The sequence below is a fragment of the Trichechus manatus genome, unplaced genomic scaffold (assembly GCF_000243295.1).
Source record: "Trichechus manatus latirostris isolate Lorelei unplaced genomic scaffold, TriManLat1.0 scaffold00216, whole genome shotgun sequence".
NCBI lineage: Eukaryota > Metazoa > Chordata > Mammalia > Sirenia > Trichechidae > Trichechus > Trichechus manatus.
The window spans coordinates 1,682,098-1,708,775 of NW_004444152.1; the positions used below are offsets into that span (position 1 = coordinate 1,682,098).

The 26,678-nt window shown below is 47.7% G+C and overlaps 2 protein-coding genes across 2 annotated transcripts in view; both read right to left on the reverse strand.

Moving 5' to 3' along the window:
* PHLDB3 (pleckstrin homology like domain family B member 3) overlaps nt 1-4,359 on the reverse strand; it is a 35,455-nt gene extending 31,096 nt beyond the window's left edge. Inside the window, 3 exon segments of the mRNA XM_023742776.1 lie at nt 2,020-2,157; nt 2,468-2,650; nt 4,126-4,359. Coding sequence (XP_023598544.1) covers nt 2,020-2,157; nt 2,468-2,650; nt 4,126-4,356 — 552 coding nt within the window. The 5' untranslated portion in view covers nt 4,357-4,359.
* Nucleotides 4,360-6,278: 1,919 nt separating this feature from the next.
* Nucleotides 6,279-22,182, reverse strand: ETHE1 (ETHE1 persulfide dioxygenase). Its single transcript, XM_004388770.2, has 7 exons — nt 22,074-22,182; nt 21,470-21,614; nt 21,149-21,297; nt 9,839-9,968; nt 7,756-7,845; nt 6,839-6,955; nt 6,279-6,483 (listed from the first exon to the last, which is right to left on the reverse strand). The coding sequence occupies exons 1-7, from the start codon at nt 22,152-22,154 to the stop codon at nt 6,431-6,433; spliced, it is 765 nt and encodes a 254-aa protein (XP_004388827.1). The 5' UTR covers nt 22,155-22,182; the 3' UTR covers nt 6,279-6,430.
* Nucleotides 22,183-26,678: the final 4,496 nt, after the last annotated feature.

Below are 26,678 nucleotides of genomic sequence, written 5' to 3' on the forward strand. Positions count from 1 at the left end.
TGGACTCCTGGGTCTGAGGGAGGAGGGGGCTGGGGCTGGACTCATGGGTCTGAGGGAGGAGGGGGCTGGGGCCTCGACTCCTGGGTCTGAGGGAGGAGGGGGCTGGGCCTGGACTCCTGGAGGAGGAAAAAGTATCTAGAAGGCAGGATACTTAGATCTAGACCTCGGGAGAGGAATCAAAACTGGGAAGAATAGGGGCTCCTTGAGGATAAATGAGGGCCCAGGACCCAGGAAACCTTGACATAAAAGATATGGCCAAAGACAAAGGCTGATAGAACTGGAAAGTCATCACTTCCCAATGTATCATGAAATAATCAATCCAAGCAATGACCACCAATGATGGATGTTAAAACCTTTAAGGAAAAGATTATAAAGGAGGGATTGGGGTCAACTGAGTTCTGGACAAGCAGACATAACGTCCCCCTGACACCGTGCACTGGAAGCCCTACGGCGAATCTGAATCTGGTCAAGCCTTTACATCTAACCACCTGCTTTCAGGAAACACAAAGGACAGTGGAACACAATAAATGACATCACTGGCACGTTATCGGCCAAATCCCAACTGCGGAACAGAGACTTAGTATCACCACCAAATAAACAGTATAGAGAAAAAAGTCGGAGGGAACCGTTAGAAACGAAAAAATACTCATGAGACATATCAACCACTTAAAATATATCAGCTTTTGGGGACCTAACTGAAACAAACCAATTGGTAAGAGGCATTTTTGAGACAATCTGGGATACCTGAAAAACAACTGAATATCAGACACTATTAAGAACTTATTAGTTCTTTAGGGGTGAGAATAATATGGTGATTATATTTTCAAAAAAGCGTTCTTATCCGTAAGTGATATGTGCTAGAGTATTTACAGGCAATATGATTCTGGGATTGACTTTTAAGATTTGGGCCAGGAAGTCCAATTGGGGGGGCACGAAACAGGGATGGAAGAAGGCTGATCATTGTTAAAGCTAGGGAGCACAGATGGGGGCCTCCCCAACTATTCTGTTTTTGTGGGTGCGACATCTTCTGTAAGATGACATTTAAAGAGCAAGAGAGTTCTGCGTCCCACTTTGGTGAGTGGTGTCTGGGGTCTTAAAAGCTAGCGAGCGGCCATCTAAGATGCATCAATTGGTCCCAGCCCACCTGGAGCAAAGGAGAATGAAGAACACCAAAGACACATGGAAAGTATTAGCCCAAGAGACAGAAAAGGCCACATAAACCAGAGACTCCATCAGCTTGAGACCAGAAGAACTAGATGGTGGCCAGCTACCACCAATGACAGCCCCGATAGGGAACACAACAGAGAGTCCCTGATGGAGCAGGAGAAAGGTGAGGTGCAGAACTCAAATTCTAGTAAAAATACCAGACTGAATGGTCTAACTGAGAGTGGAGGGACCCTGGAAGACATGGCCCTCAGACTCTCTGTTAGCCCAAAACTAAAACCACTCCCGAGGCCAACTCTTTAGACAAAGATTAGACTGGACTATGGGACATAAAATGATACTCGTGAAGAGTGTGCTTCTTAGCTCAAGTAGATACATGAGACTAAATGGGCAGCTCCTGCCCGGAGGCGGGATGAGAAGGTAGAGAGGGTCAGGAGCTGGTTGAATGCACACCGGAAATCCGGGGTGGAATGGAGGAATGTGCTGTCACAGCATAGAGAGAGCAACTAGGATCACATAACAATGTATGTATAAATTTTTGTATGGGAGACTAACTTGAATTGTAAACTTTCACTTAAGGCACAATAAAAATAAATAAATAAAGAGAGAGAGAGAGAGAGAGAGAGAGAGAGAGAGAGAGGCAAAGGAAGAGGTCCCACTGAGTCAGACCCAAAAACCACCGGCAGGGAAAGAGGAGGAAACAGGAGTGATATACCCCTCCCCTCTGAAGCCCAAGTGTCCCCATTTGGGGGATGGGGGTAATGATGGAACCCAGGTCACCAGGAACACCAACCACCAGGAAGATCCGACAAGAGAAGGAACAGGTGAGGAAGAGCCAGCAGGCCAAACACACACCTGTTCCCGCTGCTCGCGGCCACCCTGTTCCGTGTCCGCTTGCTGCCCCAGGAGCTCCCGGAGCTGCTCCTCCTCCCGCCGGGCAGCCACTCGCTCCCCGGTCAGCTCACCTCGCAGCAGGGCCACCTCCACCTCCATCTGCGGAAAGAATGCAAGGGCCAGGGCTCAGATGCCTGAGTCTGAGGGAGGAGGGGCTGGGGGCCTGGACTCCTGGGTCAGAGGGAGGAGGGGGCTGGGACCTGGACTCCTGGGTTTGAGGGAAGAGGGGCTGGGGGCCTGGACTCCTGGGTCTGAAGGAAGAGAGGGCTGGAGGCCTGCCACTTGGTTCTGAGGGAGGAAGGGGCTGGAGACCTAGAATCCGATAGCCAGGGAGGAAGGGACTGGGAGCCTGGCATTACCGATCGTCACGCACTGGAACCAGACCTCCGAAACGGGTCCACAGCCTCACCTCGATCCTCAGCTCCTTCCTCTGGCGCTGTAGCTCCTTTACTCGCTGCTCCATCAGGGCCACGCGAGTCAGTGCCTCCAGCTGCTGCCCTCGAAGCTGTGGAGCTGCCCCTCGGACGCCTTCCCCAGAGGAGGTGGGCATGGGGGGCGTGGCGGGGATCTGCAGCGGAGGTGGGGCCTCTGGCTGAGGTTGGAGAGGGTGTGGTCAAGTGGTGAGGCCCCCCCCACCCCCACCCCCCCGCAGTCCTGGACTAGGCCTGTCCCCTAACCTACACCCCCCCTCAGGGGGTCTGTGATTCACCAAGCTCATTAACCGCATCAGGCTCTTAAGGTAGGGTGCAGGTCCGGAGACCATGTGACCCAGGTACCCAGAGGCTCAAAGTCCAGGGAGGGTGGGGCAGACTCGTGGGAGAAAAGTTTTTTTCTATCCAGGTCTCATTCTCCAGGGCACTTTCTCGTAGTCGCAGGGTCTGTCTCTCTCTGGGCTCTACGTGTCTCTGCCAGTTTCTCTGGGTTTTTTTCTCTCCGACTTAGTATTTGTGTCTGAGTCTCTCTGGCTCTTGTCTTGGTCTCTTCTCCCTCGGTCTCCCTTCCTCTCTCAAGGTATCTTTGTTCCTGTTTCCCTCAGTATCTCTGCACTTCGTTTCTGGGTTTCTGTCTGTGTGTATCTACCTCCAACTCAGTCTCTGGGTCTCCCTTTTAGGTCTTTGCCTCTCAGTCTTCACGTCTCCGGGTCTATGTCACCTTTTTGGGTCTCTACATCATTTTACCTGGATCCACAACCAATACCCATGAAAGCAACAGTTAAGAAATCAAACGACTTATTGCGCTGGGCAAATATGCTGCAGAAGACCTCTTTATAGTGTTAAAAAGCAAAGATGTCACTCTGAGGAGTAAGGTGCACCTGACCCAAGCCATGGTATTTTCAATCGTCTCATATGCATGCGAACTTTGGACAGTGAATAAGGAAGACCGAGGAAGAATTGATGCCTTTGAATTACGGTGTTGGTGAAGAATATTGAATATACCGTGGACTACCAGAAGAACGAGCAAGCCTGTCTTGGAAGAAGTACAGCCAGCGTGCTCCTTAGAAACGAGGATGGTGATACTTCCTGTCACGTACTTTGGACATGTTATCAGGAGGGACCAGTCCCTGGAGGACATCATGCTTGGTAACGTAAAGGGTCAGTGAAAAAGAGGGAGACGCTCAACGAGATGGATTGACACAGGGACTGCAACAATGGGCTTAAACGTAACAATGACCGAAGATACGCAGTGTTTCGTTCTGTTGTACATAGGGTCACTATGAGTCGGAACTGACTCGAGGGAACCTAACAACAACAAACGTCTCTCTTTGAGCTTCTGTGGCTCAGCATGTGGGGTTCTATCTCTCAGTAGTCTCCATATCTCTGGGGCTCTCTGTCTCTGGATCCCTGTTGATCTGATTTCTCTATACCTGTCTGTGTCTCTGTACCCGGTTGGGTTTTTGTGGGTTTCTGTCTCTCACTCGTCTCCATACCTCTGGAGCTCTCTGCGTCTGGGTCTCTGTTGATCTGGTTTCTCTATACCTGTCTCTCTGCCTGTCCCCGTTTGAGTCTGTCTTTGTGAGTCTCTGTCTCTCTGGGTCTCCCCGCGACTCTCTCCCTCCGGGCCCCTCACCGTGTCGCGGCTGCTCTCGGTGCTGCTGCCTTCTCCTACGTCTTCTTCCTCCGCTTGCTGCTCCGCTCCTCCGCCGCTTGCAAGCTCCGCCGGGGCCTTGGGCGCCTCTGGCTCCCGAGGCTCCTCGGGGGACTCCCGAGGCAGGGAGGCCCCTTGGAGCCGGGCCTCTGTGTCGCACTCCGGCATCCGCGGGGGCGAGATTCCAGCCTCGGAGCGACTCGGCGTCCCCATGGCTGCTTCGTTCTCCTGTGGGGTAGGCGGGGCCCGCTGTTCTGGGGGCGGGGCCTAGCCGCGCTGGGGGCGGGGCCTAGGCGTTTGGAGCTCCGTGCCCGACAGCTCCAGAACGTGGACGGAGTGCCTCAGGAGGCGGGGCCTAAGGGTTCAAAGGACCGGAACTAAGCAATTCGGGGGCGCGTCCTGCGCTTTCTAGGGGCGGAGCATTAAGTTGGGGCGGGGCTTGATGCTGCTAGGGTGCCACGCCCCCGAAAGCATGGCCGGAATTTGAGTCCGGGGTCCTAGAACGCCCCCTAGGGGCCTCTCCGACCCCTTCTCTCCCTCCTACCCAGATGTCGGTCCTTGTACCCTCCCAGCAGCCCCCCTCAATCCCTTGGAGTACCTTAAAGCGACCTCATCTCCTTCTCCCTCGGGGACTCGGGAGTTCAGGCTCCTGCCCCCTTCTCTCTTAAACCCCAAACCCCCCACCCTGGAGGCCGGGAGTCTGGGCCCCAGACCCCGTGTGTAGAGAGCAGCGCCCACGCCACCTCACCCAGGGACCCAGGAGTCGGGCGCCCAGTCTCCTCTCTGGACTAGCCTGTAGTCTGAGCCCTCTGCTCCTCCCAGGAGCTAGACTGCCGAACTCCAGCCTCCTCCTCCTCCGCGGCCGCAGGAGACCGAGTCCCCAGCCGCCTCCTCCCCCGCGGCCCCGACCCCTTCACCAGCTCCGGTTTCGGCGCGGTCCCCTCAGCGCTCTGGGCGCTGCCGCTTCTGCCTAAGAGACAGGTGGCAGGGGAAGAGGGAGGGAGGAAAGAAAGGCCGCCTCGTCCCCCTCCCCAGCAGCCCGGAAGTGGAGGGGGCGACAACAGGTCCGACAGCTCCCGAGGGAGGAGGGAGCCACCAGCTTACCCCGCCCGCGGCCGTGGTATCCGGCTACCCGGCCCCACCCTCGGAGAACCCAGCACCCCGATCCCATTCTGCCTCCAGTGTCCCCATTCCCGCCCCCTGAAGGCCCAGGCTGCCTCGGCCGACTCTGCATAAGCGCCTTCCTAATGCCCAGACCCTGGGAGTCCTGTAACGAAAACTGGAATGGAGATGGGGGCCTCTCTCCCCTAATGAGCACTTTAGAAAGCCCCGACCGGTTTGGGGAGCTGGGCAAGGGGAGGGGGGTGCCCTGAGCTGAGTCAGAGACCCACCCAGAGACAGGGGGAAGTGTGACCCCCCTCCACTTTGCTAAGGGGTGGCGGGCAGAGGTTAAAGGTCTCAGCCAGGCCCTTTCCCCTCTGGGCAAAAACAGGAAAATAGCTAGTGTGTGAAACGGGATTGGATTCTAGAGCTGTGCTAAACACTTTATACATATTAATTTCATCTTCACAGCAGCCCAGTGAGAAGGGGATCACTCTCTCCATTTTACAGGTGGGGAAAGTGAGGCTGAGGGGAGACAAATGTGCCCAAGATCTACAATGTTGTAAATATTAACACCAAACTCGTCCTCTGGAAAGCCCATGTTATGCATACTGTCACTCCAGGCCAGGAAGTGCCTGAAAGAGCGTTCCAAATAATAACGATAATGGTTATCACTGATATGGAGCCTTCCATGCAGGCACTGTGCCAAGTACCTCGTATGTATGGACTCACTGGGTAGTCACAATAACCCTCTTATTAATACTATTATGTTCATTTTACAGATGAGCAAACTCAGGCCAGGAGAGGTGAAGTATCTTATCCTGGATCTCACCAGGGGAAGTAGCTCAAATTCAAGTTGATGTTCTAAGCCAACGAGATAAGAAGACCTGCCCCAGATATCTGCATTTGCTTCTGATCTTGTGAGTTAGGAAATCTCCTTTTGGACCACTGGACAGATCCAGGGGCTCTGGCCTCCCCAGGATACCAGAACCAACTCTAGGCACCTCAGCCCAGAAACCCAACTGGCTCCCCCAAGAAAAACAGGCAGTAGTCAGATTCACAGCCAAAAAAAAAGTTTATTTAAGAAGCTCGAAGTGGTGATGAAGGGTAGAGAGGAGAGTGGGGGAAGTGACACCTCTCCCCTCACCCTACCATAACGGATATGAGCACCTGACAGAGAGGAGCGTCAGCAGGGGGGGGTCTGGACCCCACAGCGCATGTTGGCTGGAACAGCAACGTCTGAAAGGAAGAGACCAAAGGGGAAACTAAGGGGCCCAGACAGACCTCCATGCCCCACTAGGGACCCAGAAATCCTAGGAACCCCTTTTTGGGGGGATCTAGAATTCTGGCCATGAGTCCCCCTCCTTTGTCAGTCTCAAATGTCCATCTCTGCCAAACCCCTCCTCCCTCAGATGCAGGAGTCCAGGCCCCAGCCCCCTCCTTCCTCAGGACATAGAAGCCCAGACCCACATCCCACCCCTTCACCAGACCCAGGAGTCCAAGTCCCCAGCCCCCTTCTCCCTCAGACCCAGGAGTGCAGGCTCCCAGCCCCCTCCTCCCTCAGACCCAGGAGTCCCAGCCCCCAGCTGCTCACCTATCTGCTGAGGCTTGGGCAAGTTCAGATTGTCCATGACCTTGATAAACTCCTCACAGCTGAGCGTAAGCCGAGGGTTCAGAGTCCGCTCCTCTTCCACCGTGGACACTGTGAGCCCTAGTGGCCAAGGGAAGGGGAGAAAAGTCAACCAGTCCAGCGCCTCGGGTCTCGCAGGACTACATTTCCCAGGAGGCCTCGGGTACCTCTCTGGCCTGGGACTAACAGGCTCTTCCCAGAACTGTTCCTAAGATTGCATTCCCTCCTCAGTGGGCACCAACCCCATGCCCTCCAGAATTCTACGAGTCATAGTTTCTATATTCACCAGTACACTTAAGCACCTGCTCGTTCTGAGCAGAGGAGCTTCTGGAGTTGCAGTCTCCACGCACCACGAGGATTATAGCAGCCTGGTAAACCAAACCAAACCCGCTGCCATTGAGTGGATACCGACTCACGGAACCCCATGGGTTACCGAGTGGAACTGCTCCACAGGGCTTTCTTGGCTGAAATTTTTAGGAAGCAGATTGCCAGGTCTTTCTTCTGTGGTGCCGCTGGGTGGGTTCAAATCGCTAACCTTTCGGTTAGCAGTCTGAGCACAAACTGCACCACCTAGAGGCCTGGCGGTCTGACAGACAACCACAACAACAAAAAACGTTGCCATCGAGTCAATTCCGACTTGTGGTGACCCCATGTGGTGCAGACTAGAACTGCGCTCCATAGGGTTTTCAAGGCTGTGACTTTCTGGAAGCAGATCACCAGGACTTTCTTTCAAGGTGCTTCTGGGTGTGTTTGAACCTCCAACCTTTACAGTTAGTAGTTGAGTACTTAACCATTTGTGCCATTCGGGGACTCAGCAGTCTGGCGCCCCCTTTCAAACAGTGAGTTCTATAAGCCCCACACCTCCTCCAAGAAGCCCTCACCATGGTAATCATGAGCAGGGTAGATCAGACAGTCGCCTGGAAGTGTGAAGATCTTTTCGTGGACTGAGTTGTACAAAGTCTTAGCACAGCCTGGGGAGGGAAAGCTCAGAGGTCAGTGGATCAATAGGACAGGAAAAGCTCCCTAACCCCTTCCTTCAGGAAAAGGGCAGGAAGAGAAAATCACTGTAGCTAAACCCTCTCCTCATCTCCTGCCAGTACCCTTTTGTGAAGGTAGAGAAGAAGGAGAGGGAAGGGCATTCTAGGCAGGTGGAACAGCATAGACAAAGAATTGAGGAATGGTGAGAAATTCAGCGTGGTTGTAAATGATCTGGGGACCTGGAAGCACTAAAGAGTTGTGACCTCTAGGGATACCAAGAAATGGTTCTGAGCAAGAAAAGGTGAACAGGAAGATAAGACACTGGAGACACGAAGCCAAGGAGGAGGCTGGTGTCATGGCTCCGAGAAGAAGCCCTAAGTCCTAAGTCGGGGCAGGGGCAAACCTTTATGGAATGTTCTTCTGTCTTTCATTTCAGCCTAAATTCCTTCAACTTCATAACTGTGTGGGGAGTGGATGAATGGGAGATTGAGAGCCTCAGAGAGAAAAAAACAGAAGGAGATGCAGAGATAAGGAAAAAGGAAAGAGGAAGCAAGAGGCAGCCTGGGGACCTGGCCACCCACACACAGGGTGGCTTCTGTCTTTTCTCTCTTACCCAGCCTTGCCCTCCTCCCCACAAGGCTGCTAAAGCCTCCAAATCTAATGCCATAACCCACATTCCCACACACACTCAAAGGGCAGCTAAACCCTGAAATTCCGGAACCAAACTCCCTTCCCACAGCTAAACCCCTGAATCTAACTCCCCCCTGTAGCTGATCTCCCAATGTAACACTACCCTCTAGCAATTAAACCACTGAATCCAACAACCTCCTAGCAGCTAAATCCCAGAATCTAACTGCCCCCAAGCAGCTTAACTCCTGAATCTAACAGTCCCCTCTACACCCCAGCAGCTAAATCCCTGATGGTAGTTTTAAAATATGTCCACACATTCTTTGATACTCCTCTCTTCAAAATGGGAAGTTTAATGCCCTTCATCTTGACTTAGTGGTCTGGACTAAGCGACTTGCTTCTAATAAGTAGGATATTGGAGAAATGATGGTGTGTAACTTCTGAGACTAAGTCATAAAAAAAAAAAAAAATTGTGACTCTGTCTCTCTGATCATTCCCTCTGGGAGAACCTAGCTGCTATGTCATGAGGAGTCTCAAGCAGTCCTATGGAGAGGTTCATATGGTGAGGAACTGAGGCCTCCTGCCAACAACCAGCACTAACTTATCAGCCATGTGAGTGAGCCACATTCTAAAGGGATCCTTCAGCCCCAGTCAAGCCTTCTGATGACTACAGCCCTGGCTGACAGCTTGACCGTAACCTCTGAAGAGCCTCCTGAGAATTTCTGGGGAAGCTCTTCCCCTCCTGATAAAAGGGACTGGCATTTCACTTCTTCTGTACTGTGAACGTAAGGTGTGATGGCTGCTGCTGCAGCAGCCACCTTGAAACCATGAAGGACAGGCCAAGAGAATCCCACAAACGACAGTGCTACTGAATCAAAGGCAGCAACTGCCTTCTTCCAGATTTTCTGTTATGGGAGAAAATTAAACTCCCAATGCTTTAAGCCACTGTAGTGGGTTTTTCAGTGACTTACAGCCAAATATCTTCTGAACTCATGAGCAAGGACCACCCAGCAAAGCTACTCCCAGATTCCTGACTCTGAGAAACTGTGCAAGATAATAAATGCTATTCATTGTTTTAAGTTGCTAAGTTTGGGATTAATCTGTTAAACAGCAATAGCTAACTAACATACCCCTGAAATCTAACTGTCCTCTAACAGATAAACCCTTTTCTCTAACTGTCCCTCAGCAGCTAACCCCCTAAATCTAACTCTCGCCCCCTCCAGCAGCTAACCCCCTTGAATCTAATCCTGATCCACTATAAGTCTAACATTCATTCATTCATGCATTCTTGCAAGTGATACTTAAAACCCTGGCACACACATAACTAGACTAAGCTCTAGTCTAGTTATGCAGAGGGACCTTGCTGGAAGTCCGTCCGCCCACACCCTCGGATGAGTAGGGCATCTCCAGTGAAGGCCATGCTGTGGTCATTCAGGACGAAGGTGACACAGCCTGGGGTGTGGCCAGGGCTGGCCCGTGCCTCCAAGGCCTGCCAGGAATAAGAAGCACAGAGACAGTCACCAATAAGCCAATGGCTCCACCTTCATGGTGACACTGGCCCCAGAAACCCCCATCCAGCCTAGGTCACATCTAGATGACCTTTTTTTGGAAAATATTAAGTTAGATTCCCAAGCTCAAACCTTACAGCAAGATAAACTCCAAATGAGTTAAAGACTTAAATGCAAGAAAATAAAACCGCAAAATTGTGACAACAACAAAATACAAAGGAATATATAATCTCTGGTTAGGGAAGAAAGTACAAATCTGATTCCTAAAGTCATAAATCATTAAGGAAAAGACCAACAGTTTACTTTTAAATAAATTTAAAACTTTTGAATGGCAACAACACTGTAAACAAAATCTAAAGAGAACCAACAAATAGGGAAAGACATTTGTAACACATATGTAACACACAGTGGTCAATACTTCATATACAAACAGTTCTCGCAAATCAATAAGAAAAAGACACTAACATAAAAATTAAATACTAAACAGTCATTAAGAATAACGTTGAAATAAAATTTAGTGACGCCTTCTGCAAATATTTAATGACATGAAAGGTGTTTAATATCCGTTAAGTGTAAAAAGCAGGTTACAAAAGCAACTTATACAGTGTGATTGTCTTTAAAAAAAATTTTCATTTTAGCTCTAAATATATATTTTGTTCTTTATTCATGTAGTTTTGTAATTGAAAAAAAAATTCAAGATAAATTAAAGATCTAAACATAAAAAAATCATTCTAGAAGGATATATATGTATATATGTGTGTGTATCTTGAGATAGGAAAGGTTTTTCTAAGCATGACAGGAAATTCAGAGGCTATAAAGAAAAATAGTGACAGATGTGACCACATACAAAATTTTAACTTCATTACAGCAAAAACAAATTCACAAAGTTAAAAGACAAACTCAAGACAATATTAACAGCACATATAGCAAAGCATGATAAAGTGTTAATAGCCATAATATATAAACAGCTCCAAAGTATAAATAAGAACTCCCAAAAAGAAAAATGGGCAAAGGAAAAGAACAAGCAGTTCATGAAAGAAGAAAGAGAAATACGCCAAAAAGCATCTGAAAAGATGTTCAACCTCCCTGGAAAGGAAGGTGGGGAAGGAAGGACAGATTTTAATTTCAAAAGTCTTTATTTTTCATTTACCAGACTAGCAACTGTCAGAGTGCTTACAGTATTCGAGGTAAGCCCTTTCAATTCCTGGGATGTGGGTACAACGCAATATAGCCATTTTGTTGGGCAACTTAGCAGTATTTATCAACATCTCAAATGTTTACATTTCATGACCCTCAAAGCTACTTCTAAGACCCTGCCGATAAGCACCTCTGACAAAATGCACAAAAATGCCTTTGGAGGGAGTCCTCCCATCTAAATCCCACGTGCAACTCAGGGAAGAAAGATTTATCACAAAAAAATATTACCCTGATGATCTAACAATCACTTATAAGATTAGTCCCCACTCACATTCCTCCTCTCATTTTATCTGAGAATAAAGCCCCTCACATTAATCAGTATGCTTGTCCAGGTCAGTTGCTTGCTGATTATCAAGGACACCATATGCAGACCCTGGTGTCTGCCCCCTAGTATCTATTCTGCCCTTCTTCCCTACTTACAGATTCCCATTCTGGTTCTGGGCATCAATTGCTCAATCAAATACATACTTTGCCAGCCTCCCTGGCTGGTCTAGCGTGACCCCTGATACAGTTCTCTGGTCAATGAGATCTCTTTGAAAGTCTCCTGAGGATTTCTAGGAAACCTTTCCCCTTCCTTATAAAAAGAGACTGACATTTCTCCTTTCCACTTCCTCTGACCGTGAACATAAAGTATGATGGCTGCTGCTTCAGCAGCCACCTTGCAACCATGAAGGAAAGGTCAAGAGAATCCCACAAACGATAGTGCTGCTGAATCAAAGGCAGCAACTGCCTTCTTCCAGATTTCCTGTCAAACTCTTAAGCCACTACAGTGGGTTTTCAGTTACTTCTAGCCAAACATCTTCTTAACTCGTATACAGAAGCACATATGTGCAATGCAAAACAAGTGCATAGCAAAATTACAAATTCTGCAAAATCTTGTGGGGAAAATTATCTTCCCCTCCAAAAAAAAAATTAGCATTATCTGCTGGTGGTAGAGGAGTGATCGTTCATTTTTTCCTTCATATGTTTTCATAGTCTCTGATTTTTTTAAACAAAAGTGGATGGATATTCAGAAGAGATGTTTCATTTAAGTACTGTTACAGCATGGGTATTTCTTTATAGCACAGAGGTAGTGGTGGTTCACTGGTAGAATTCTCGCCTTCCATGCGGGAGACCCGGGTTAAATCCCCAGCCAATACACTTCATGCACAGCCACCACCCATCTGTCAGTGGAGGCTTGCGTGTTGCTATGATGTTCAACAGGTTTCAGTAGAGCTTCCAGACTAAGGCAGACTAGGAAGAAAGGCCTGGTGATCTACTTCCCAAAATCAGCCAGTGGAAACCCTATGGATCACAAAGGTCCAGTCCACAACCAATCACTGGGATGGCGCAGGACCAGGCAGCATTTTGTTTCATTGTGCAAGGGGTCACCATGAGTCGGGGACCAACTCCACAGCAGCTAACAATAATAACACAGCATGGGTATTGGCCAATAAGAAGGATAGCATTTGTAAACAACCAGTATAGTTAGAGTATATATATGGTATATATGTATACGTGTGTGTGAACAAAATTTCAATATCAGTTAAACAAAATCCTGCTTGCCACATGGATCGAGTTTCCCTAGGCCTTCAGTGACTGGGTCTGTATTGCATGTGGAGTTGCTGACAATCATCCTCCCTGCTTATATGACCTTTGCCTTCTCTGGACTTCTGGAATCTATCCCCTCTATCTACAACCACAACCCTGCCCAGCTCAAGCCTCATCTGCTTCTGTCTGGACCATTATACCAGCCTCCTCCCTGGCTTCCTGGCCTCCAACCCATTTCCCACATGGCCCTGAGGGGGTTTCCCAGGCCCAAATCCAAACTTTCCCCTCCCTGCTGCTTGGTTCCCACTGTCCCCAGGGCAGAGTCCCGGCTCCTCAACACATCTTTCCAGCCCAGTGTCCTACAACATCCTCCTTTCTCCAACACACCCAGCTACACAGAACACCTGGGTGGTTTCCTGAAAACACCTGGCTTTTCCACACCTCTTTGCCCATACAATCCTCTCTGCTAGATACACCCTTCCCTCTTCCTCCATCAGTTAGGCCTGCCCATTCTTCAAGAAGCCCTGATATTGATTGACCCCTTCTCCTGTGCCAGGCTGTCTTCTAAGCACTTGGCATGCCTAAACTCATTCAATCCACACACATCTTTATGAGGTAGGTACCATTTCCTGTTCCCATTCTACAGATGAGGAAACTGAGACACAAAGAGGTTAACTCACTAAATCAAGGTCACACAGCTAGAAAGTGGTGCTGGATTTGAACCTAGGCAGTTGGGCTCTGTGCCCTCAATCACTCTATTGTACCACCTGTCTACCGAGTGCCCTCCAACTGCTCCACCTCCAGGGAACTTACTTGATTCTTTCAGAGTTTCTCATTTATCTAACAAATATTTACTGCGCTCCGACTACACACCAAACATTGTTCTAGAGCAGGGAATATGACAAAACAGAGGGCTCTCAGGGACTAGCGAATGCAGACAGACAATGAATCAATTGATATGTCAGGCAGTGAGATGTCTGTCAGGCAAGGAGAGGCAGTCAGGTGGTGACATGTCACTCAGGCGGTGAAATGTCTGTCAGATGGTGAGATGTCTGTCAGGCATTGAGATGCCAATCAGGCGGTGAGACGTCAGTCAGGCAGTGAGATGTCAGTCAGGTGATCAGATGCCCGTCAGGTGGTGAGATGTCAGGCAGGCAGAAAGTTATCAGTCAGATGGGGAAACGTCAGTCATAGGATGAGATGTCTGTCAAGCAGAGATGCCAAACTGAAATATCTGTTAGACAGTGAGAGGTCCGTCAGGCAGTGAGATGTCAGGAGGTGAGATGTCCTATAAAAACAATAAAGCAGGGCACGGGGAACAGAAGGGATGCCATTTTAAATAACAAGAATAAGGAAGGCCTCGCCAGCAGAGTTACATTTGCGGATGCGAAGGGAATAATTGCAACCCTCACACACCATGGTGGGAGCATAAATAGAAAACTATTGGGCAGCTTCTACGGAAGCTAAACTTGCACATACCCTGTGATTCACTTCTTGGTATTTACTCAGCAGAAACGCATATACAACGTTCACCAAGTTCCACACTAGAATGTTCCTAGTAGTGCTGTTTGTAGTAGCCCCAAACTGGGATCGACCTGCATGCCTATCAACAGTAGAATGGTAAGTAACTTGGGGGATATTTGCATAATGGAATACTAGACAGAATGAGAATGACTACCCATGACATCATGGATGAAGCCCACAGTCATAATGGTGAACCAAAGAAGCCAAACACAAAAGAATGAAGTGGAATGCAGTACAGGGAGGGGAGCGGCATGAAGTAGGGTGGAGTGGAAAAAAAGGGTGTAGTAGGGTGTACTATTGTCAAACATTATAAAAAATATCTAACATCTACCTCCAGTTACAGGAAAGAGAAGTTTTAGAAGAACAAGTTAGACGACACTCGGAGGAAACAATCAGATGCTCCTAGAATGTGAGTCAACATCATGCGGGAAAAACAGTGTCAAACTTCTCAACTAAATAGACATAAATAGACATAACAACCAAACGCCCGGCCATTTACCCTGATTGGGTCCTGGTTGCCAAAAGCACCTGTAAAAAAGATTCCTGGGGCAATTGGAGAAATTTGAGCATGGGCTAGCTGCTTAACAATATTATAGAATTATTACGAACTTTGTTAGGCGTGACAAAGGTATTATGGTTTTGTAAGAAAGTGGTTCTCAAAGTGGAGTTCAGGGACCCCTCGGGTCTGCAAGGTCAAAATTATTTTCATAATGATATGAAGACGGCTTTTATCCTTTTACACTATCCTTCCACGAGCAGTCAGTGGAGTTTTCCAGAGACTGTGTGAAGTGTGATGACATCATCGTTCGGACAGCTGATGAAATGTGTGTGTGTTGTGGGTGTATTCTTGTGTTTAAAAATTTTTGCAGTTTTAATTTCTAAAAATAGGGTAAATGTTGACAGATAGAACCCACGTAAACAACCGCTTTTTAGGGTCCCTGATCATTTTTAAAAGTGCTAAGGGATCCAAAGTTCCAAAAAGCTTGAGAGTTTGAGAAACGCTGATATAGGAGAACACCGTCATTCCTACAAGAAGTCTGTAGGAATGAAATGTCTGCAACTGACTTTTTTTTTTTTTAATTGTGGCAAATATACACATAACAAAACACTTGCCATTCCAACATTCTTCACGTGTATAGTCCAGTAACATTAACTCATGTTCATTATGTTGTTGAACCATCATCTTTATCCAGTCCCCAATTTTTCCATCCGCAACTTACTTTTGAATGTTCAGGGGGGATAAAAGGCTATATGGAAAAAGAGAAGGGAAGCAAATGTGGCAAACTGTCAGCAACTGGCAAAACTAGGTGGACGCTATCAGGGTATTAATTGTACTATTATTTCAAGTTAGTGTAGATGTGAGAATATTCACAATCAAAAGTTGCAGGTGAGGGGCACCTAACATCTTGACCTAATGCAGCCTCAAAAAAACTAGTTCCTGTGCAGTCAGCTCCAATTCACGGAGACCCCATGTGTTTCAGAAGCAGAGCGTCAAGCCTTTTTTCCAAGATGTCTCTTGAGTGGATTTGAACCGCCAATCTTGCAGTAAGGAGCCCAGCGCAACTGTTCCTGAAGTTGCGCGACCTCTCCAGCGGCCGAATATTCTAACTGGGCCCTTCTTGCACTATAAAAGTAACAGCTCGCCCACCTAACCTTGTATTCTTTCAATAAATTCATTCTTTCCTTCCCATGATACATCAAATACTTGACACATCCCCCCAGTTCTTTTGCTCGTTTCTCTCTGCAGCTAAATCTTCGGAAACCTCCATTAGCTAACCACAAAACTTGCCTTGCAGTTCCCAAGGCCTCTACTGCCCCCTTGTGGCAAGTAAGCCCTCGGCTCCTTTTCCCTTTGGCCCACAAATTCATCAACTTCCTTTTGTGGACGAAAAATAAATTAAAATTATTTGTTCTGTTTGAGGGAAAGCGTACTGATATCTGAAACTTACTTTGAGATGCATCAAAAAATAAGGTGGAGTGATGGATGGATGGATGGATGGATGGATGGATGGATGGATGGGTTCACTATAAAAATTTTTTCAGCTTTTTCTGTATGTGTCAAAATTTTCATAATAAAATGCTGGGGAGGGGGAGACTTGTTCCACAATCCAAATATTTAATTCCAAATACGAGGAAGCGCTAAAACCCAAACATGGGGCTGCATGAGATTCACCCGTGGAGTTTTTAAAACATACAGATTCTGTGGAGAAATTGGAACCCTCATCCATTGCCGGTGGGAATGTAAACGATGCAGCCACTGTGGAAAATGGTTTGACAGTTCCTCCAACAGTTGAACATAGAATATCACATGATCCAGGAATACCAATCCTGGCTATATTCCCAAAAGATATGAAAGCAGATACGCAAACAGAAACCTATACATCAATGTTCACTGCAGCACTATTCACAATAGCCAAAAGGTGACAACCACCTACGTGTCCATCAACAGCGGAAGGTGGTACATACGTACAACGGAAGATTACTGAGCCATAAAGAGAAACAAAGTCCTGATACACGCCACAACATGGGTGAACCTTGGAAATATGCTGATTGAAATCAGTCAGCCACAAAAGGGCAAATACTATATAATCTCACTTACATGAAATAGGCAAATAGATAGAAATCAAAGCTTATTAGCTGTTACCAGGAGTGGGGGGCGGGTCGTTATTGCTTAGGGAGCACTGAGTTTATGTTAATGGTAGTAGAGTAAGTCGGAAAGGACGGTGACAATGTTGTACAACATAAAGACCGCAGTCAATGTCACTAAATTATGCATGCAAAATTGTTGAATTGGCAAATGTTATGCATATTTTTACCGAAATTTAAAACAATTTTTTTTATTGATTGCCTGTGTCCACCCTGACTACTTAAATCAGAATCTCTAGGGTGGGACCTGGGAAATCAGTATTTTGATCAAATCCAAAACCAAACCCGTTGCCATAGAGTCTATTCCGACTCATAGTGGCCCTACAGGACAGAGTAGATTGCCCCATAGGGTTTCCAAGGCTGTAATCTTTACGAAAGCAGACTGCCACAGCTTTCTCCCACAGAGCGGCTGGTGGGTTCAGGTTCCAACCGCCGACCATTCGGTTACCAGCTGAGCACTTAACCACTGCACCACCAGGGCTCCTTGTATTTGGATCAGCAATTCTCTAAATCAACATACAGGGAGTCCCCAGCTTATGAACGGTATCAGTTCCTAAGTCCATCTTTAAGTCGAATTTGTAGGTAAGTTAGAACAGGTATATAGGGTTCTTATTTAGCATCAGGAAACCCTGGTGGCGTAGTGGTTAACAGTTCGGCTGCTAACCAAAAGGTCAGCAGTTTGAATCCACCAGGCGCTCCTTGGAGACCCTTTGGGGCAGTTCTACTCTGTCCTACAGGGTCTCGACGACTTGGAACCAACACAATGGGTTTGGTTTTTTTGGGGTTTTAGTTAGCATCAGTTAGTCAAATGTTTGTCTTAGTATATGGTATATAGCTTACCTTTCTATACAAAGAAGGCCTGGTGGTGCAGTGGTTAAGAGCTTGGCTGCTACAAAAGGGCAGCAGTTTGAATCCACCAAGCCGCTCCTTGGAAACCCTATGGGGCCCTTCTACTCTGTCCTATAGGCTCTGAGTCGGAATCATCTCGATGGCAATGGGTTTGGTTTTTTTGGTTTCAGGAGCATGACAAAGTAGTCCGGGCGTTCATTATTATGAACCATTGTATTTAACTAAAAATGCTACTATAATAGGCTTTACAGCAGCCCCCTTTCTTAAGTATGAGACATTAATAACCTGGGGACTGCCTGTACTTAACAGATAAACCAGACCTTCTGAATCTGCCACTCCCCCTGGAAGCTAAACATTCAGTTCCTAGACATACTCAAAAAGCTAAGTTCATTCTGCGCCGAAATCATTTCAATTTGGCCCACCTTGAGGGTAAAACGTACAACCAGTTCAGAAAACTGTTTGGCAGTTTCTACTAAAGTTAATTGGAACATATGTCAAGTCTAGGGCCTAGCAAGTCCACTCCTTTGTATTGAATGTTTAACTGCACCTAGAACCTTCACAGCAGCCTTATTCATAAGAGCCGAAAACTGGAAACAACCCAACGTCTCTCAACAGAAGAAGGGATAATCTGAAGTGTGCTCACTCAATGCAATGCTCTCCATTGGGGTCGGCAAACCATGGCCCGCGGGCCAGATTTGGCCTGCCACCTGTTTTTGCACAGCCTGTGAGCTAAGAGTGATCTTGATGTTTAAATGGCTGAAAACAATAAAAATAAGACTATCTCATGATACATATAAACTATATGAAATTCAAATTTCAGTGTCTATATTAAAAGACCACCGTTAGCTGGTTCTGACTCATGGCGATCCCCTGTGTGCAGCGTAGACCCATACTCCATAGAGTTTGCAAGGCTGTGACCTTTCACAAGCAGACGGACAGGCCTGTCTTCCAAGGCACCTCTGGGTGGGTTCGAACTGCCAAAACCTTTTGGATAGGAGTCGAGCAGTTAACTGCTTGCACTGCCCAAAACCAAAAAGAAACCAAACCTGTTGCCGTTGAGTCAGTTCCGATTCATAGCAACCCCACAGGACAGAGTAGAACTGCCCCATAGCATTTCCAAAGAACAGCTGGTGGATTCGAACTGCCGACCTTCTGGTTAGCAGCCGTAGCTCTTAACCACTGTGCCGCCAGGGCTCCATTTTTTAAAGTAGGAGGAGGAAACATTGGCCCATCTCCAAACGTTCCTAAATAACTTAGACAAAACACCCGGTGTCATAAATACAAGTAACAACAAGTGCCGGCAAAGATGTGAAGACATGGAAACCTTCATCCGCTGCAGGTGAGGATGAAAAATAGCGCAGCTGCTTTGGATAACAGCCTGGCAGTTCCTCAAACAGTTAAACATAGAATTACCCTATGATCCGACAATTCTCCTAGGTCTATACCCGAGAGAAATGAAAACATATGTCCACACAAAAACTTGTCCACACGTTTTCACAGCACAAAAACTTCAACACAAATGGTCATGGCAGCACTATTCATAATGGCCAAAAAATGGAAACAACCCAACTGTCCATCAGCTCATGAACTGGTAAACCAAAATGTGGTATACGCATACAATGGAGTCTTATTCAGCCATCAAGAGAAACAAAGTTTTGATAACACGCTGCAACATAGAGGAACCTTGAAAGCATTACGCTAAAAGAAAGAAGCCAGTCACAAAAGGCTACATATTGTATGATTCTATGTCCGTGAAATGTCCAGAATAGGCAAATCTACAGGGTTGAAAAAAAACGAGTCCTAGCGGTGCAGTGGTTAACCATTCGGCTGCTAACTAAAAGGTTGATGGTTCGAACCCACCAGCCGCTGTCTGGGAGAAAATCGTGGCAGTCTGCTTCTGTAAAGATTATAGCCCTGGAAATCCTATGTGGCAGTTTTGCTCTATCCTATAGGGTCACTATGAGTCAGAATCGACTCAACAGTAATAGAGATAGAAAGTAGATGAGTGGTTGCTTAGGGCTAGAGAGGGTGGAAGCAACTAGGAGGTAAAGGTTAAGGGGTGCAGGGCTTCCTTTTGGGGTAATGAAAATATTCTGAAATTGACTGGTGATGGATGCACAACTCTGTGAATATACCAAGAGCCAATGAATTGTGCACTTTAAGTTGCATTGTGTATGCGAATTATATCTCAATAAAGCTGTTAAAAAATAAAAAAAAAACTGAAGCTAAATCTACCACAGCTAAACCTTCAACATTCATTCAGTAAGAATACCATTCACCGGCTTCTAACCCTAACCTTTCTCAGTCCAAGAAACGCTTGTTTTCCCCTCTCAGTTGTTAGCACTGCGATACCTATTTATTCCTATACGATGTATTCTTTTTCCTCAGAAAAGGGTTTGAAGTAAACAGTGAGTCACTACTATAGCTAACCCCTCTGATCCCACACACAGCCCTCATTTCCACTAATAGCTGACTCAGATACAGTCCTGATTTCCCAAGACCCTCTAGGCTGGAGGGCCAGCCCTCATCCTGTCACCTGACCAGCGGTTCCCCACCTCCATATCTTTAGCAACTTGTATCAGAAAAGGCCTTGCCAGCTACTTCTCCTCCCTCTGAGGGCAACGCCCACTCCACCTAACCTCCCACACCCACCCACATTGTCCTGGGTTGAAATTCTGCCCAGAAACTTGATTACACTGGTAGCGCGGAAGGAGGCAGGGATCTTCGAACTACTCCTGAATGAGGCAACAGCAGGGCTGGGATAAGGGTGAGGCCAACAAGGTGCCCAAGGCCCAAAATTTAGGGAAGCGCTCATTCTCAGGAGCCCACCCACCACTTGCACCACCCTTTTTAAATTTGGGGCCACAGGCGCCTTGCTTACGTCACTCTAATCCTAGCCCAGAAATAGAATGCTCCTTCCTCACGCAGTGGCTCTCCTTCAGCCTTGGCCTCGGAACTGCAGCCTCCAATCAACTTTTATGGAGATGCCAGGTCAAAGCGCACTGCCCCAAAGCCTTAGGACTCCATAAATGCTGTTGACTTCAGGGGCTCTGCCAGAGACACACCTGATCAAGGCCTCTCGCACCAGTGCCCCGCCTGGGTTTACAGTGCCTTCCTCCCAAGGACAGGAACCTCTTAGGGGTCAGGAATCCAGACCCTTGGGTGGCTCAACCAGGACTCAGGAGCCTAGACTCCAGTCCCCTTCTCCCTCAGACTGAGGAGTCCCAGGGCCCAGCCTTCTCTTCCCTCAGACTAGGAGTTTAGGCCCCCAGCCCCCTCCTCCCTCAGACTAGGAGTCTAGGCCCCCAGCCCCCTCCTCCCTCAGACACTGGAGTCCCAATCCCCCAGTCCCCTCCTCCCTTAAGTCCAAGGAGTCCAGGCCACCACCCTCCCAGGGTCCCAGCATCCAACTCACAAAGCTCCCGAATCGGATTAAGTCTCCATCCTCAATGTGCAGATCGGCCTGGGCCCCACTAAGGCGGGAGATGACAGACTGGCAGCCTGGGAGTAGGGACCGGAGCAGCCCTGAGCCAGTAATGTGGTCCGCATGGCAGTGGGTATTCACTGGGAGAGAGAGGCGGGCCAGGTCCAGGAGGGCATAAAGAAGACCCGAGATTCCCAGGCAAACTCCTCCATCAGTCCCAGGAGTCGGGGTGGGGAGGTGGGTCACCTTCTCACTCCACTTACTCTGTGGCCCCGTCCCCCTCAGGCCCAGGATTTTGATCTCCAGACTGACCAGCATAAAGCAGCCGCAGCCCCAGCTCCTTCACCAGCTTCGCATCCCGATCCGCTGTCTCCAGAACCGGGTCGATCAGAATGGCCTCTCGGGACTCCCTGTCACCCAGCAGGTACGTGTAGGTGCAGCTCTTGGGCTCAAACATCTGGGAAGGGGTGGGGGACAGGTAAGAGCACAGAACAAGGCTCCCATCCACTTCAGACCCAGGAGTCCAGGCCTCCATGGAGATCCCAAAGCAGAAACCCCAGCCCCTTATTCCCCCTGGAGTCAGGAGCCGGGCCCCCAGCGCCTTCCTCCCTCAGGACCAACGAGTCTCAACTTTCTAATACCCAGGAATTTGAGTCTTCAGTATCCTCTTCTGTAAAGGACCCAGGAGTCTGGCCTCAAGCTCCCCTCTTAAGCAAAGATCCAGGCATCGGGACCCCGAGATCTCTTCCCTTTAAAGAACCCAGGAGTCCGGCCCCAAGGCTCCCCTTCTGCAAAACTCCAGGCATAGGGACCCCCAGATCTGTCCCGTTAAAGGACCCGGGAGTCCCGGCCCCAAGCCCCCACTTTCACCGCCTCAGGCCCAGTAACCGCACTACCCTGTCCAGCCACCTCGCACCTGCCGCAGGAGGATGGGGGCGCCAGACCTCGCGCTCTGGCTGAGCTGCCGGCCCGCGACCCGGAGAGCCATCCCCGCCATAGCGCCCACTGCCGGGTCCCGACTGAGCAAAGGCGTGTCCCCTCCCGAGCCGGGTGCAACCAGGCTGACCCGGGAGCGGCGGGGAGGGGCGTGGCTCGGCTTAAAGGGGCCGCGGCGAGCGGGGCAGTCATCCAGGGCAGGGGGCGATAGGGAGACGTCAGACAGGAGAAGACAGTGAGTGACAGAGACGCTCTGAGATCCCAGGAAACAGCGGACAGGGAGACCCCCAGGGAGCAGGGAGAGATGCTCAGACACACACACACATCTTCATGGAGAGGGAGACAGGGAAAGAAGTACAAACGCATCAAGAGGCCAAAATACATTTGCAGCCACAGGGCCATTTTATAGGAAAAGCAGGTGGTTGGATAGTCATTGCTACAAAGAAAAAGATGTTTTGGTTCAAGCTAACTAGTGTCTTGAGGGACTGTTGGGTGGGTACCTGATTCCCAGAACAAAACTTGATCTCATTAAAATTCACTAAAAAATTGCTTGAGCATTTTATTGGGAATGTTCATGTCTTCCCAGGAAGAATATATATATACACACACATACAACCAGATAGGTTGACACAGTGGCTGCGACAATGGGCTCAAGCATAACAACAATTTTGAGGATGGTGCCGGACCGGGCAGTGTTTTGTTCTGTTGTACAGAGGGTTACTATAAGTCAGAACCGACTGGACAGCACCTCACAACAACAAAATACATATGATGCAGAGGTTAAGCACTGGGCTGCTAATTGATAGGTTGGCAATTCCAGTTCACCACCTGCCGTGTGGGAGAAAGATGTGGCAATCTGCTTCCATGAAGATTTATAGCCTTGGAAACCCTATGAGGCAGTTTTACTCCGTCCAATAGGGTCCCCATGAGTCAGAATCCACTCAGTGGCAACGGGTACGGCGATATATGTATATATGTCTATATATCTACATACATATGTATATACACATACATATATGTACATACATACGTACGTATATATATATATATATATATATATATATATATATCTTGGAATCAACTGAACAGGAACCAACAACATTATAGCTTGCAAAATCTGGTTTGGGATAATATGTCTTCTGCTGAGGTATGAACCCGTAGAACTTGTTTTTGTCAATTTACACCAAAGACCTAGAGCTGAGAAACTGTTCTCTAGAGTCACAGACTGTCAGAAAGTTGCTCTTTGAAATTCCGTGACTCTTGGCTGGATGATCTTAGTCACTGTCACAAAGAAGCAGCCTTGATTTCCAGCCTAGGTACACAGCTTCAGAGGAGGGGTTTCCAGCAACAACATCCCACATTTTTCTTAGCTCTGTGGTTCCCAAGGTAGCAGAACCTGGGTTCGATTCCCAGACCAACCTGTTGCTGTCGAGTTGATACTGACTCCTAGTGACCCTATAGGACAGAGTAGAACTGCCCCATAGGGTTCCTAAGGCTGTAAATCTTTACAGAAGCAGACTGCCACGTCTTTCTCCCATGAAGCAGCTGGTGGGTTCGAACCCTAGTTGCCGAGCACTTAACTACTGTGCCACCAGGGCTCCTCATTCTCAGACCAAGCTCTAGATTACTCTTTACACAAGGCCTGCTTTGTCTTGAGCCGACCAAACTGCCTCATTTAAATTTTATGTAAACATCTGCCTTTCCTGAAAATCCTAAAAACTGTCTCTCTCCCTGTGTTTGGGAAGATGCCCAGTGCTCCCTCTGTGGTCCTCTCTCCTTAGCTACAGCAAGTCAAAAAACCCAACTTTGTTGAACTCCAAAAAAAAACAAAAACAAACTCATTGCCATCGAGTCAATTCCGACTCATAGCGACCCTATAGGACAGAGTAGAACTGCCCCCGCATAGCGTTTCCAAGGAGCAGCTGGTGGATTCAAACTGCCAACCTTTTTCATTAGCAGCTGTAGCTCTTAACCACTGTGCCACCAGGGCTCCAATTGTTGAACTCCAGGTGTGTTCCTTTATGAAATGTGCTTTATCTGGGGAGAGACTCCAAGAGGCATTCAGAGACAATGGAGCCACTCAGAGACTTGAGGGAGATACTCTTAGATACCAAAGAGAGATACAAGAAGAGACACTCAGATATGAGATTGAAATGGCATGACCTTTAAAGAAATGTGATCACAAAGATACACTTGGATAACAGCAACAACTAAAAAATATATGTGTGGATGTAGGCATATATATGTATAGGTATGTACATGGGATTATATGTGTGTATATATAGGTGTTCCCATATGTATATACATGTATGTGATTGTATGCACATATATTCATATATGTGATAAAGCACTTAGGGAGCACACTTATGGATACTTCTTAGACATAACCAAAACACTTTTCAGGATTGATTTCCTGGGTTTGAAGGATTAGGACCATAGTCTTGTGGGACATGTCAGTCAATTGGCATAATATAGTTCATAAAGTTTATGTTCTACAAGCCTAGTTTGGTGACTAGTGTCTAGGGTTTTAAAAGCTTGTGAGTGGCCATCTAAGATACTATTGGTCTCCACTCATCCGGAGCAAAAGAGAAAGAAGGAAATCAAAGACTCAAAGAAGAAACTAGTCTATAGGACAAATAGTCTACACGAATCATGGCCTCATCTACCCTGAGACCAGAAGAACTAGATGGTGCCCAGCTACCGTTACCGACCTTTCAGATTGGGGCCACAGTAGATGGATACCTGATACAATGGGAGAAAAATGTGGAACAGAACATCAAATCCTTAAATACAAAACAAAACAACAGACTTAATGGACCAGTTGAGACTGGAGGACCCCCAAGACTATTGCCCTGAGATACTCTTTAAACCTTGAAGCGAAACGAGCCCGAGGTCACCTTTTAGCTAAATAGCAGATTGGCTTAGAAAATAAAGAATATCACCTGTGAGTGCTGTCCTCCTTTAAAGACTCATCTATATGAGACCAAATGGTCAACAGTTACTTTAAAATGCAAATGAGAATATAAGGGAGCAGGGAAACTACATTAATGGAAACGGAACAACCAGAATGGAAATAATGAGAATGTTCACACATTGTGAAGAATATAACCAATGTCACTGAACAATCTGTGTAGAAATTGTTGAATGGGAACTTGAACTGCTGTGTAAATCCTTCACTGACAACACAATAAAACATTATTTTTTTAAAAAGATACACTTGGAGATTCCAGAAGATCGTTCGAGATGAGGAAAGCAGGTGGGAGATCAGAGCAGGGAGAGATGTGGAGAGAGGGAGAGAATCTCTCAGACCAAGGAGGCACCCAGACGAAGAGAAACAGGCAGGAAGAAATCCTCAGCGTCAAAGAGAATGTTGCTTATTATTGCTCACATGTGCGGCCTCCTGGATGCCTGGCCCAAGCTGGGTGATGCTGGGGACTCAGAGATGATCCCCATTGTTAAATGAAGTAAAAACTGAGTCACGTGGTTGACAAAATGCCGTCGAGGGAACAATGCGCCTAACACTTGTCTTTACCAAAATTTAAGTCTAGCTTTCTTGTAAATCATGCCACCCGCGTTGACCAATGAGTTTCTGACATCGTTTCAATAGTAAATCGTATAAGCCAATCAGAAGAAAGCTCCTTTTGCTTCCGCGATTTGTAAATACAAACCAATCACTGCTAATACCTGGGGGGAGTACCTTCCCACGTGGTTTGCTGCTATCCCATTGGAGAATCTTATGCCCGGGTAAACTTCATCTAATAATTTTATTATTGCCTCAGCTGATTTTGGCACCAGGCTGGTGAGAGAGAGAGGTGAAGACATTAGGGCTGAGACCTGGGGAGGTGCAGGGCTGCCGAAGCTCAGGCAAACGGCACTTTCCGCTGTGAACGGAAACCAAAACCAGCTGCCGTCCTGTTGATTCCTACTCATGGTGACCCCATGTGTTTTCAGAGTAGAACTGCGCTCCATAGGGTTTTCAATGCTATGACCTTTCAGAAGCAGCTCGCCAGGACTTTCTAACAAGGCATTTCTACATGGGTTCATACCTCCAACCTTTCAGTTAGTAGCTGAGTGTGCTAAGTGTTTGCACCACCAAGGGATTCCTTTCACTGTGAAGCACCCCCCTCCTTCCCCGTAAGACCTCCTAAGCCCAGGGGCCTTTCTTATTGTTTTTTCAGGGTTTCTAGAAGTTTCCCTTCCCCTTGAAGGCACGCCCCCTGGGGTTTTTGAACGGCGCTGTGAGATGTCCTATGAGTTAGAAACCTGGGCTTCACCCTTCCCAGCTTTGTGACCTCGAGCTCAAGACTCATTCTTCGTGGGCTTCAGTTTTTTCTCATCTATAAAATGAGGTTGAAAATAGTTCCTCCCATATTGGCAAGGATCCAATGATTGAAGAGTTTGCGACAGCACCTGGTGTACAATAAGCTCCCCTTGGGAGTTGGCTATCATTTTTGTCATTATTCCGACTCCTTCCTCCCCTTGCCACTTCTACCCAAATCATCACAAAGTTATGTTGATTAACCTCATCTTCAATCCCTCTGCCCTAGTCAAGGAGCAGCAAAACATAAATGCAAAGGCCTAGCGA